General features: G+C 37.1%; 1 protein-coding gene across 1 annotated transcript in view; it reads right to left on the bottom strand.

Annotated features, from left to right (window-relative positions):
- SH3BGRL (SH3 domain binding glutamate rich protein like) overlaps positions 1 to 12,522 on the bottom strand; it is an 89,744-nt gene that overhangs the window by 3,668 nt on the left and 73,554 nt on the right. Inside the window, exons 2-3 of the mRNA XM_024129517.3 lie at positions 8,934 to 9,119; positions 4,453 to 4,533 (exon numbers count right to left, since the gene is read on the bottom strand). Coding sequence (XP_023985285.1) covers positions 4,453 to 4,533; positions 8,934 to 9,119 — 267 coding nt within the window. The remainder of the gene's footprint in view (positions 1 to 4,452; positions 4,534 to 8,933; positions 9,120 to 12,522) is intronic.

Genomic DNA, 12,522 nt, shown 5'->3' with positions numbered 1-12,522 from the left:
GTGGTTTGTGACCACCTAGAGGGGTGGGATAGGGAGGGTGGGAGGGAGGGAGACGCAAGAGGGAAGAGATATGGGAACATATGTATATGTATAACTGATTCACTTTGTTGTAAAGCAAAAACTAACACATTGTAAAACAGTTACACTCCAATAACGATGTTAAAAAAAAGAATACATCATATTTAAATTATTTACTTTTCTAATTGTTTTATTCATCAAATATGTAAATTGTGCTACAAACTTTATTATTATCTAAAAGTAAGTAGCCAGTATTTATAGTATCATGAATTATTTAATCAACCAGAGAGCTTTAGAAACAGGCATTTGATGTGTTCTCACCCTCTACTCCCACTATATACATCATTCTATAAATGCATTGGTTTTGAGTTAGATAATCCCGGGTTCAAATTCCATATCTGCTACTCAATTATTATGTAGCCTTGGACAAATTACTTAAATTATCTAAGCATAAATTTCCTCCTCTATAAAATGGTATTGAGGACACCTAGCTCATAAGGAAGGAGTAAAGATAAAATGAGATGAATGTGAACTGTGTAGCTCAATGCTTAGTCCATTGCAGGTATCCAGACTTCTTTCCTGCCGTTTTCCTTTCCACTTTCTGCCTAGTCACTAAGACCAACACCACAGCTAAGTGTTATTAACATACAGTTTCTCTTGGAGATGCAATAAAATGGGATGGGCTTAGTGGAAATAGGAATGCTTCAAATCTCACAGCAGAAGCAGATTTTCATGGCCCCTCCCTAGAGCTAGGTGGTTTAACCAAAGCCAATGAGAACACTTCATTAACCAGCATGTTCTATACTGTCAACCTACTAGTGAACACGGCTTTTCCAGAGGAGTGGTATTCCTCTCAACATGAACATCACTGGATTTTTATTTTTAGTAAAAATACATCAGTTATTTTATTCCATATCAAAACTATCAACTATACTGCAATGTAAGAAATGCTAGTGCTATGAAATTATCTTCTGTATTAATAGAAAAGAGCAAATATTTATATACCATGCTTAACTGCATCTAATATACAAAAGAATAAAAAAAATATTTTTCTTACAGAGGATTCCTTGCCTTATGGAAATATTTGCCACTGGGTACTTTTAAATATCAAGCTTTCCAGTGCACTGGCTTTCAATAATTTTTAAATGTAAAGAGAATGTATTCTAATTATTTGGAAAATAAATAAATGGAGAAAAAAGAAAAATATTCATATTATTAGCTATGGTTCCTTTCAGTCTCTTTTTGTCCTATACATATATTTTAAATGTAATTATCAATAGAATGTTAATTACACAGTAAAAACAATTCTGTAGCTCATTATAATGTATCTTTTCACAAACTCTCATTTTTTAATGAGAGCATGAGTTCACTCAGTGGATAAATCATTTTTGTTGACCCTATTTTTAGACATTTAACTTGTTTTCAAATTTTTTAAGATTATAAATAACATTTTGATTTATTTTTTTATCCATAAAGACTTTTCCATGTAGATAATTATTTCATTAGGCCTTAATACCCAATAAAATTACTGGATGAAGAACTATAAACATTTTTGAGGTCCTTGATATATATTTGCTATTTTGGTTTTCAAACAGTAGTACCAATTTATATCATCACCAGTAATATATGAGAGAATATGTTTTAATGCACACTTCTCAGCACTGAGAATTATCACTTTGTTTTATCTTTGTTAACTTCACAGATGAATATTGTATCTTATTTTATCACATTTCTTTTTATTATGAATGCACTTTTCCAATGCGGGTTAATTAGCTGTATTTCTTATTGCATATACTTTCTTTTCAGCCAGTTTTTTCTGGAAGACTTATTGTCCTGTTAAATTAAAGGGGAAAACTCTGAAAGCTGAGCTGAAGGATAGAAAAATCATCCTTCTGATATCAAATTTATCACTTTTAATCTTGGGAAAAACCTATTAAATACTAACATTCAAAATCTCCCTATTACCAATCCACCCTTCAACTCCACTGTCAATTCCAGACCTCTTTTCTTTATCCTGATCTATCAGCTCCCTCTAGTTCAATCCTTGATAACATCTGCTGTTCTTTTACTCTATTCCTACTTCTAGGGTTAAACAAGGATGAAAAAAAAAACCAAACACTGTAAACAAGCTGACTGGCTCAACTGTGGGCTCATCAACTCTAACTTCAACAGGGACTTTCATCTTGCTCAGCCATCCTTCCATTCATGATATTCGCCTACTCTTTCGTTTGTTTTCAACAAATGGATCTTTTCAATTCTCAAATTTCCCATCACTCCTAGCAGATGATCATTCTTCCTACCTCATACTAAAGATAAGACATTTTCAAATGTGAACTTCCCTAACCTCCCCACACATTAAAATTTCTATTTTTATCCTTCTCTCTTCATTCTATCCAGTCTCAGAAGAAAACTGCATGCCCTCTCTTTTCCAAGACTAACTCCTCCCTTGGATCACTCACTTTTCTGTTTCCTCCATGACTTTTGCTTAATTTCCCTATCATCCAGGTTAGAAGCCTCAGAGATAGCTTCAATCCTTCCCAGCTCTTTGCATACATAAACATCTCATAAATTGCCAAATCCTATCACAAGTGATTTTTCTGTGTCTCCTAAATCCATCTTTTCCTTTCTGTAACTGCAGTCCCACTTTAGGCCTTCTCCATTGCTTTTCTGGACTCTTAAGGTACCCTCTAATAGGTCAGCCCATCTCTAATATCTCATTTCTCCAATGTTTCACAATCCACACATCTGCCAAATTTATTTTCTTGAGACATAGATCAAATCGCATCTTAAAATACAAAGATAATCACATCATTGCCTTCCCTCATTCCCTACCATGGCTTTTAGATGGCTAGAGAATACAGCCGAAAGTATCTAGCACAGTATTCATAATCTGGCCCCATCCTACCTAACCAATCTTACCTCCTAATGCATCTCCCTTATTTAATATGTCCTATAGTAGATTCATGCTTCATTACACTCTGCTCCCTGAACATACCATTGGGTGCAGGTACATCCCAATGCAGTGGTTCCTATTGCAGCCACTGTGAAAGATGCCTAGTGTTACTTCAGTGTTTTAGAATCCCTAACAGCTCAAATGCCAATTCCTCTGTGGAACCTTCCCCAAACTCCTTAGTAGTAATTTATGATTATTTCCTTTGGATGCTTACTGTACTTTATTCATACCAACCATACAGAATTTATCATGCTATATCATAATTATTTGTAGATATATTTGTTGTATAATTATTCGTATACATGTCCCTCACTAGGTTATAAACACTTTGAAGGTAGAGATTATGTTGTATTCTCTGTATTTGCCCTACCATCAATATCAAGTCAATGTTTGACACTCAGTAAACATTTATTGAATGAATAAATGAATGAATGGCTCCTACTTTTCACTGAAGGAAAGAGAGTCATCAGTCACAGAAAACAGACTATCATTCCTTTTATACTTCCTCTAATATGCACTGAAATCAATGACTTAACTTGGGTTTTACTAACTTGTTTAAAAAAAATGCCTTACCTAAGATTTCCTACAATTTAAATTATACAAAGCCTAAAATAAGACATTTTACCAATTGGAAAAGAAAATTTGGCAATTAAACAGAATTTCATAATTACTCAGACAACAATGCCTCTAAACAGTCTCTAGTGAAAATACAGACAATAACACAGACTCTCAAAACTGGAGAAGGAGCTGGAGTTTGAAGAATCTGTTTAACAAAAATTAGCTTCTAAGAGCAAAATGTAAAATGATAGAGCAGGGGGCATACACTTTGATTAAACCAGCCTTTGTGGAGAAGAAATATGGTAAAAGGCAAACGTATATTTAAAGTCCATAGCTTGAGACATTTTTTTAAACAGGCAACTTAATTTTTTACATTTTTCTTTGTATGATCTTCCCTGGGAACACCACCACTTGAAAAATTAATTTGTTGTTGGCAGGGGAAAAGCTCCAAATTCAGCCAGCAATTTAGTAACGAGTTTTGATACTCAAATGCTCTTAGTTAATTTGAATAGGTGACTCTAGCATTTGCTGTCACACAAGGACAATAGATACTGACAAGAAGATTACTATGAACTAAGATGCTTTCTGTCCATGTAATACCACACATGACAGCTGGAATAATGGCATCTTTAAAATTGTTAACCACTTATTTGCGAATGGGTCAATGAGAAATTTGCTGCCTTGGGCAGCTTGATAGGGAAGTCACTCGGCCTACCTTCTATCCACATACTTTATGTATTTAATTATGCACATCTGTCTGCCCTACTAGGGATTAAGTGCATGCGGAGCAGGGACATTTCCTTTCAGCTATGTTGCACTGCCTTTGGCTTAATCTGAGTACTTAATAAAGTGGAAATCTTACTGATTAAAATAACCCAGCAGCAATAAAATGGCCTATAAAGAAGGGGAAAAATGAATCATACCTTTGAACCAGGTGGGGCTGTCAAGCCTAAAAAGGCATACACTGCATTATTTTCTCTGGCTTCAAAGAAGGCATCATAGTCCTTGATAAAAGAAGGCAACAAGAATTAGCAATATGCAACCAACAAAGGAAAGAAAAGGGGAAATTAATTCAAAATTATCTGACTGGTCAATATCTTTGAAGGCAAACAGGCTAGCTAACTTCAATAATTCTAGAATTCTGGAAAGAGTAGTAAAGATGCAAGGCTTATTGGATCCCAATTAATGTGGGTTAGAAGATATGCTGATCTGTGAGACAGAAATAGCAAAAGGACTTATTTCATACTGCATAGAACTTAAATCTGCCTCAGGGCAAGCAGCTTTCTCCATAGCCCAAAGCAGCCAACTATTTGCCAGTAAGAGATTGCTTACTTTTGGGAGGAGGCTGTTGTTCCAGTTTGCCATTATTTCTCTTGCATTGTTTATTAAGGTAGAGATGCCATCAGAACCTACAGCAGACCAGATTTTAGCTATCCCTTGGCCATAAGAATAGTAAATCTGTGCTGTGTTTGGAGGAAGGGTATGAGATTTTCATGAAATATGACTGGAAGAGCAAACAATCCGGGGATCCAATAAAAGCTTCACATGACTAAATTCAGTTGGGCTTCCCACTGTCATCCTCTAAACCACCATGCATGCTCCAAAAGTAACAACCGAACTGCCTACATTTGACTATAACATATAATCAATAGCAAATATACTTAGAAAACACAGCCATTGTCTATACCTGGCCTTAGTTTGTTTGACTTAAAACACACAGAGAGGACTTCCCTGGTGGTCCAGTGGTTAAGACTCTGCCCTTCCAATGCAGGGGGCACAGTTTCTATCCCTGGTCGGGGATCCCAAATGCCTCACGGCATGGACAAAAAATTAAAAAATTTTTAAAAAAGTGTTTCAAAATTTCTCTAAAAAACCCCCAAAACACAGAGATAAGCTTGGCATTTTGGCTGAGTTATTAGAGGTAAAATGCACTCATAATTTGCTGGCTTCTCTAGAGATTGCCTCACCAACAGATCACCAATTACAAGGTTCTTTTCTAGCATATATAGTTCCTGGTACTTGGAGGATCAGGAGGTATAAAGTTTACAGCCTCTCAAGCCATTGATGACCCTAAATTTGACCCCTACCTCAAGAAACATCAGAATTTCTCTCATTTAGGGACTCTTTTAACACAGGCAGTATTGTTTAGAGCCACAGAGATCTCCTCAAGGATTGTATCAAGGCATCTTTTTGTGTACCCTAGATGTTGACAAAGGAATAAATCATAAACAACAGGCATTTATGACCAGCCTCCTATACTCTTTGAACTCACTATTCAAAAGTGAAACTGACAGGATCTTGATACAAAATCCATACTGAGACACATGACCTATAAGTTACTCAAGGTAAACAAGCAATATACATCATATCTATACTCAACCACTTGGAAGTAACCTCAAAATGCTAGTTAAAATAACCTAACAATTATACAAGAGACATTTCTTACTATCATCAAATCAATAAAAACAGTCTGTGCCAATCTTTAAACTCATGTGAAAGAAAGCAGGTCTTCAAATACATTGAAATCTGATCATAAAATACTATGTAGGGTAATCTAGTTATCTCTGTTTCAGGTGTTTGGGGATCACAGTACATTATTTGTTGGCCCTGAACTTAGCACACACAAACAGATTTGTAGCTCTGAGAGAAAAGAACATCAGCTTCTCAATTAAGCAGGGTTAATTAATTTATTGTGTAAATATGTATTGAGCACCTACTACATACCAATCACTGTTCCTGGTGCTAAGAATACAAGAGTAAACAAAACATAGTCTGCTTCTTCTATAGGAATTCTCTTGAGGAAAAATATACTTTATTTACATCTTTGGGATTCCAATAACATTAATCCAGAATGTATTCTACCATATATTTGTATCATATTAATTATTTCATGAAAATGTGCTTTAGTTCTTCATATACACAGCATAAGCTCTTTCAGAACAAAGATTACCCTTAAAAATTTTGTATCGTCTATAGCAGAGCTTCATTTATGTTGGCAGGGTAATTGTTCCAGTCACATCCTAATCTGGAAATAGAACCTAAGCTATACCTCAATGATTCTAAAAAGGAGGTAATTTTCCACCAGGGACGTCTGGCAAAATCTGGAAACATTTTTGTTTTTTCACAACTGGGAGGGTGCTACTAGCACTCATGGATAGAAGCCAGGGATGCTGCTAAACATCCTACAATGCACAGGGGAGCCCCCGTAAACCCAACATATCAGTAGTGCCAAGGTTGAGAAACCTTGAGATAGTTTAAACAAGGGAATTTAATATGAAGAACCACTTACAAAAGATTAAAGAGCTGAAAGGCAGACAGGAGATGGTGAGGCAGCCCAGAGACTAGAAATAGCAGGAAGCTGCTACCACAGCTAGTGCTGAAGGGAAAAGTGGAGAAGGTAGTATTACAGAGCTGGTACCACAAAGGAGATATAGCCACTGTCATGGACACCTCCAGAAAAAGGGGGATACCTTGGCTTTTCCTCTCCTCCTGCCCTCCACTCATCCAACCAGTGCCTCCTATTATCGGCCAAACCTAATAGGCAGCCAGTTGGCAATGGACACTGGGAAATTTAATTTGCTGAGGTCAGCCTCCCACAATACAGAATGAAACAAGAAAAGAACAAAGATGGGATCTTTGAGTAAACAGGAAAATTAACAACGCAGTGGTTTAATAGAAAGAGTAAGAACTTCAGAATAAGACAGATCTAGGTTTAAATTCTAGCTGCATCACTTACTAATTGTATCATTTAGGAGGTTAGTTAACCTCTTCTAGGCCTCAATATCTTCATCTATGAAACAGGAATAACAATATCTACACCTCATGAGATTAGTATGAGAACTGACTAATATAATACACATAAAGTATGTAGCACAATAGCTGACATATAATATGCTTTCTATGAATGGTTGCTCTACACTTTTCTCCCTAACGTCTGTACAGGGACAAATCTTAATTACTGTTATGAAACTCCTAACTCAGTGCCTGGCACACAGCAGGCACTCAATAGAAAATGGATTCATTTTCCAATAACAAATATTTGTTTGATTTGCGTCTCACCTCCTGCACCTTCCTTTTCATCTTCCCATTTCTCAGTGATACTTGCCTTTTTTTCCATAACATACTCCATTCCCTTGTAGTGTGGCTTCCGAGGGAGAAATAAACCAGGTAAATTTGGCTTCTCAAACATCACCCTTATAACCCAAAATGTGTTTCTTTTTAAAAGTCAAACAAATTGAAATTCCTGCTTCAAAAAGGATATTAAGACAATATATGCTGGCTTAGATTGGACTGGATGACCTCTGAAGCCTCTTTCAGCCCCTGAGAGTCGACAATTTGCAGAAATTTCAAATATAGAGGCACTGAGGTTTCACCATCTAAATGAATAGCCTAATTGTCTTTTCCTTATCTACATAGTATGTCTTTACACATTGGCCCTGTTTGCAGCAGCAGAAGAAATCTTCTGGCCCCTCCTCAGAAGTGACAAATTCAATTCACAGAGAAAATATTTTATGCTAATGGACTTTTCAATTTTGCCATACCCTCCCCTAGGTGTTCTCCTTCTCACTCCCATATAAACACATGAGTTAGAACATTTGGATTGCTGGCTTTAAAAACATTTGTTCCTCAATTATGCTAATTCTGAGGACACAGCAAAGCAAACAGTTCTTTACTGGAAATTCCTATAGCCCTTACATATGCTTTCTGTACCATGTCATCACATGGATGTAGCCTCATAACCACTCTCTCTGTTTCAGGTGTGTTTGATTCTACCCACACAATACTCCCAATCAACTCTTTAAGAAAAGAGGCTTTGTTTTATACATACTTGTACTTGCCATGGTACCTAGAATGGCCACAGGCTACAAATGTTACTTAAATACACAGTGAATGAACATTGAAGGGAACTACTTCACGGTTTAAATGAAGGCTAACCAAGATGACAAACTTGAAAGCACCAGTCACAAAGTAAAAACTCTACTCTTGTTTCCCTCATCCATACATTAGTTCAATTAGCTAACTCAAAATTTTAAGAAAATTCATTAATAATACCCAAATAAAAGTTTTACTACCTTGAAGCAGAAACTAAGATATTCCTCTTTTTAAACTAATTTTAATCTAAATAAGTAAAACAGCTCACCTCTTTTCAGTGGCTTCTTCATGGACATACCAGAAATAATATAAATGCTCTGGTCTGTACTTACACATTCACAGATAATTTTTTGGTGAATGACTCATCCATTTGCCTTCTAGTAGAAGGCAAAATACCCCAGCTGCCTAGGATGGATGTAGAGGATGAACAGGAGAAATGACTGTGTGTAGATTTGGGGTGGGAGTAAAAGGAAGAGGATGGGTTTGAGGCAATCCAGTTTTTAAAAAATAAGAATTTTAATTGGTTCCTTACCCCACGGTACTGGCTTTCATTGAAAATCTGAGGTGGCAGGGGGTACCCTGTGGCTGGTCGACTGTTTTCAGGGACATTTTCTCTCATCCACTTCCGATTCTCTTCATTGGCTGCAATATCTTTTTCTTCAAATCCTATTTTGTTAGCTTCTAAGAAACCAAGTACATCTTGCTGTTTCTTCTTAATCTAGGGCCCAAAGGACAAGAAGTTATATTGTTGAACAAACAGCTTTTATTATTTTTGCTTATCATATTCAACAAAAGAGTGTTAATGAACTAGCAGAAGTGAATTCAGACATGAATCAAGATTTGTGGTTTAACAGAAGATATATAGTTTTCCCTCTATTATTTTGTTGTTAATGATGTCTCACAAGTGGATGGAAGAGCTTTCAGTTCACAGATCCTTTTATCAACCCAACTTTTTCTTTTTTTCACTGAAATGCTCACATCTAATCATGAAGAAGAAAAGCTAGCTGATGCATATCAATAACCTCAAGTGCAATTAACTCAAAAGTTTGAGTAGTGGGAAGGTGTGTTTTCCGATTATCTACAAGCCTCTCTTAATTTTAGCCTTTGTTGAAAGTCATTCCAAATGACCTGAGTCTACTTCTTGTCTTATCATACAGTTAACAGAAATGAATCCTTCCTTGAGAATGTTACAAGACTCTATGTGTCAATTTTCATCATTTGGAACAGAAACTGAACAAGAAAACAAGAGTCTTTTTCATGAAAGTGCTGAGCTACAACAACACATTTAATCAAGATGGGGTTTTGTCTTGCTTTATAATCAACCTGTCACATTTTCTCAGCTAACACTTTATTGAAGATCAACAGAGGTTCCAACTGTGATGCACTAAAATCTAAAATGATTGTCCAAAACTGTATTTAATAGCTATTCAACAACATTTCTTTGGTGCCTCTTAAGTGTGTAAGAAATTTATCAGGCTCTTTAAAATGTCTAAAGAAAAAAAGCAGATTCCCTCCTAAAATTACAATCTAGAGGGAGGGATTAGACATAGATATATTAAAAATTTCAGTTATAACATTGTATTTAAATATGAAGCTAAGGTGGTCAGGTGAGAGGAGTCAAGAGTGACAAAGCCAAGAGTACAAGGAACTTAGAAGAGAGAGCAAGCGCTTATTGCTATGAGTGATGCCACTTAGACTAAGCTTAATAATGACAGCACACATGCTGCATACTACATCCATCTATACTGCAAGCAGTCTATGGTTTTAGTGAAAGCATGATGTACTTAGTAAAGTTTAATATAATTGTCCAGCTGTGAAAAATGAGCTCACAAATATTACAGCATACTGAACTAGAACAATAAAGGTACAGTATTATAAAATAAACTTGGAAACTTTCTAAATGGATGCTCATAATTTCTATGACTAAATTCTTACACATAATTGAAGTCTGTAAATGAATAAACACTTGTGTGGGTGTGTATTTTGTCTTTTTAAACAGGTTATAATTTGTGACCCAGTCAACTTCTGCAAAGAGAAATTCAGATATGTAAATTCATTCCAATTGGTTCTGTTTCTTTCAAATGCTGCCACAAGAAGGGCTATGCTAATTTGTAGTTAAATAATAAGACTGTCTTTGCCTAGCCAGTGCCTATCGATTTAAGAGTGGGGTGAAGGAAGCATGAACAAATATAATTTAAAGCTGCCTTTTCAGTCTTCTACTAATCTAACTTACAAAACACACCCAAAAGGAAAATCAAGTCTGAATCCCCAGTTAGTCTGTTTGGCACTAGACTACTGCAGTGTTGCCACTGTGTAGTCATTTGGTAACCAAAGAGATCTGTGTGTATTTTAAATGATACTGTCATGAGTCCTTAAGCCACTGGCTTCCTACTGCTTAATCTAATGGTATAACCACAGCAAGAGACACTTGTTTTCAGCTTGCCTATTTTGCAATATTTTAAAAAATGCTTTGGGGCTTCCCTGGTGGCGCAGTGGTTGAGGGTCTGCCTGCCAATGCAGGGGACACGGGTTCGTGCCCCAGTCCGGGAAGATCCCACATGCCGCGGAGCGGCTGGGCCCGTGAGCCATGGCCGCTGAGCCTGCGCATCCGGAGCCTGTGCTCCGCAAAGGGAGAGGCCACAACAGTGAGAGACCCGCGTACCGCAAAAACAAAACAACAAAAAAAAAAACTTGTAATTCATATCTCTTAACCAACAAGTCTACAACAAATCTAGGGTAAGACGATTAAGAATTTTCTTGTTGATCTCCCATCTCTACCCCTAGCTCCCTGGAGTTCTCCTGACAGATGTTCCAAGATGTAGCAGCATAAGAGCACAATGTAAGGTTTGCTATTTTACTGCTGTCTGCCTCCCCAAATACTGTTATTATTTTCTTTTACAGTTGCAATTCTACCACATTTTGTCTAGAGAGATGTTAAGGCTCAAGTAATTTCAGAAGTAGAGCCTTGTGTGAAAAGAGGAGAATGTAGATATTTAAAGGTAGTTTCTCAAAAACAGCTATGTCTTAAGGTGGTCACAGTAAAGAAAGTACAGTCATGTCTAATTTTCTGGGTTAAAAAGGCTTTTCTTTATCAGTTCTGAAAAATCTCATCTATCCAGCCCTTTCTTTTTATTTGTTTGTTTGTTTGTTTTTGTGGTACGCGGGTCTCTCACTGTTGTGGCCTCTCCCGTTGCGGAGCACAGGCTCCGGACCCGCAGGTTCAGCGGCCATGGGCTCACTGGCCTAGCCGCTCCGCAGCATGTGGGATCTTCCCGGACCGGGGCATGAACCCGTGTCCCCTGCATCGACAGGCGGACTCGCAACCACTGCGCCACCAGGGATGCCCCAGCCCTTTCTTTTTAAATTTTATCTTTATTGGAGTATAATTGCTTTACTATGTTGTGTTAGTTTCTGCTGTACAACACAGTGAATCAGCTATATGTATACATATATACCCATATCCCCTCTCTCTTGAGCCTCCCTCTCACCCTCTCTATCCCACCCCTCTAGGTCGTCACAGAGCATCAAGCTGATCTCTCTGTGCTGCGCAGCAGCTTCCCACTAGCCATCCATTTTACATTTGGTAGTGTATATATGTCAATGCTACTCTCTCACTTCGTACTAGCTTCCCCTTGCCCTCCGTGTCCTCAAGTCCACTCTCTACATCTGCATCTTTATTCTTGCCCTGCCACTAGGCTCATCAGTACCGTTATTTTAGATTCCATATATATGCGTTAGTTTACTGTATTTGTTTTTCTCTTTCTGACTTACTTCACTCTGTATGACAGACTCTAGGTCCATCCACCTCATTACAAATAACTCAATTTCGTTCCTTTCTATGGCTGAGTAATATTCCATTGTATATATGTGCCACATCTTCTTTATCCATTCATCTGTCGATGGACATTTACATTGCTTCCATGTCCTGGCTATTATAAATAGTTCAATGAACATCAGAGTGCATGTATCCTTTTGAAGTATGGTTTCCTCTGGATACATGCATAGGAGTGGGATTGCTGGGTCATATGGTAGTTCTATTTTTAGTTTTTTGAGGAACCTCCATACTGTTCTCCATAGCGGCTGTATCAATTTACATTCCCACCAACAGTGCAAGAGGGTTC

This window comes from Physeter macrocephalus, chromosome 21, assembly GCF_002837175.3.
Source record: "Physeter macrocephalus isolate SW-GA chromosome 21, ASM283717v5, whole genome shotgun sequence".
In the NCBI taxonomy this organism is placed as follows: Eukaryota; Metazoa; Chordata; class Mammalia; order Artiodactyla; family Physeteridae; genus Physeter; species Physeter macrocephalus.
This window is presented reverse-complemented; position numbering and strand designations above follow the sequence as displayed.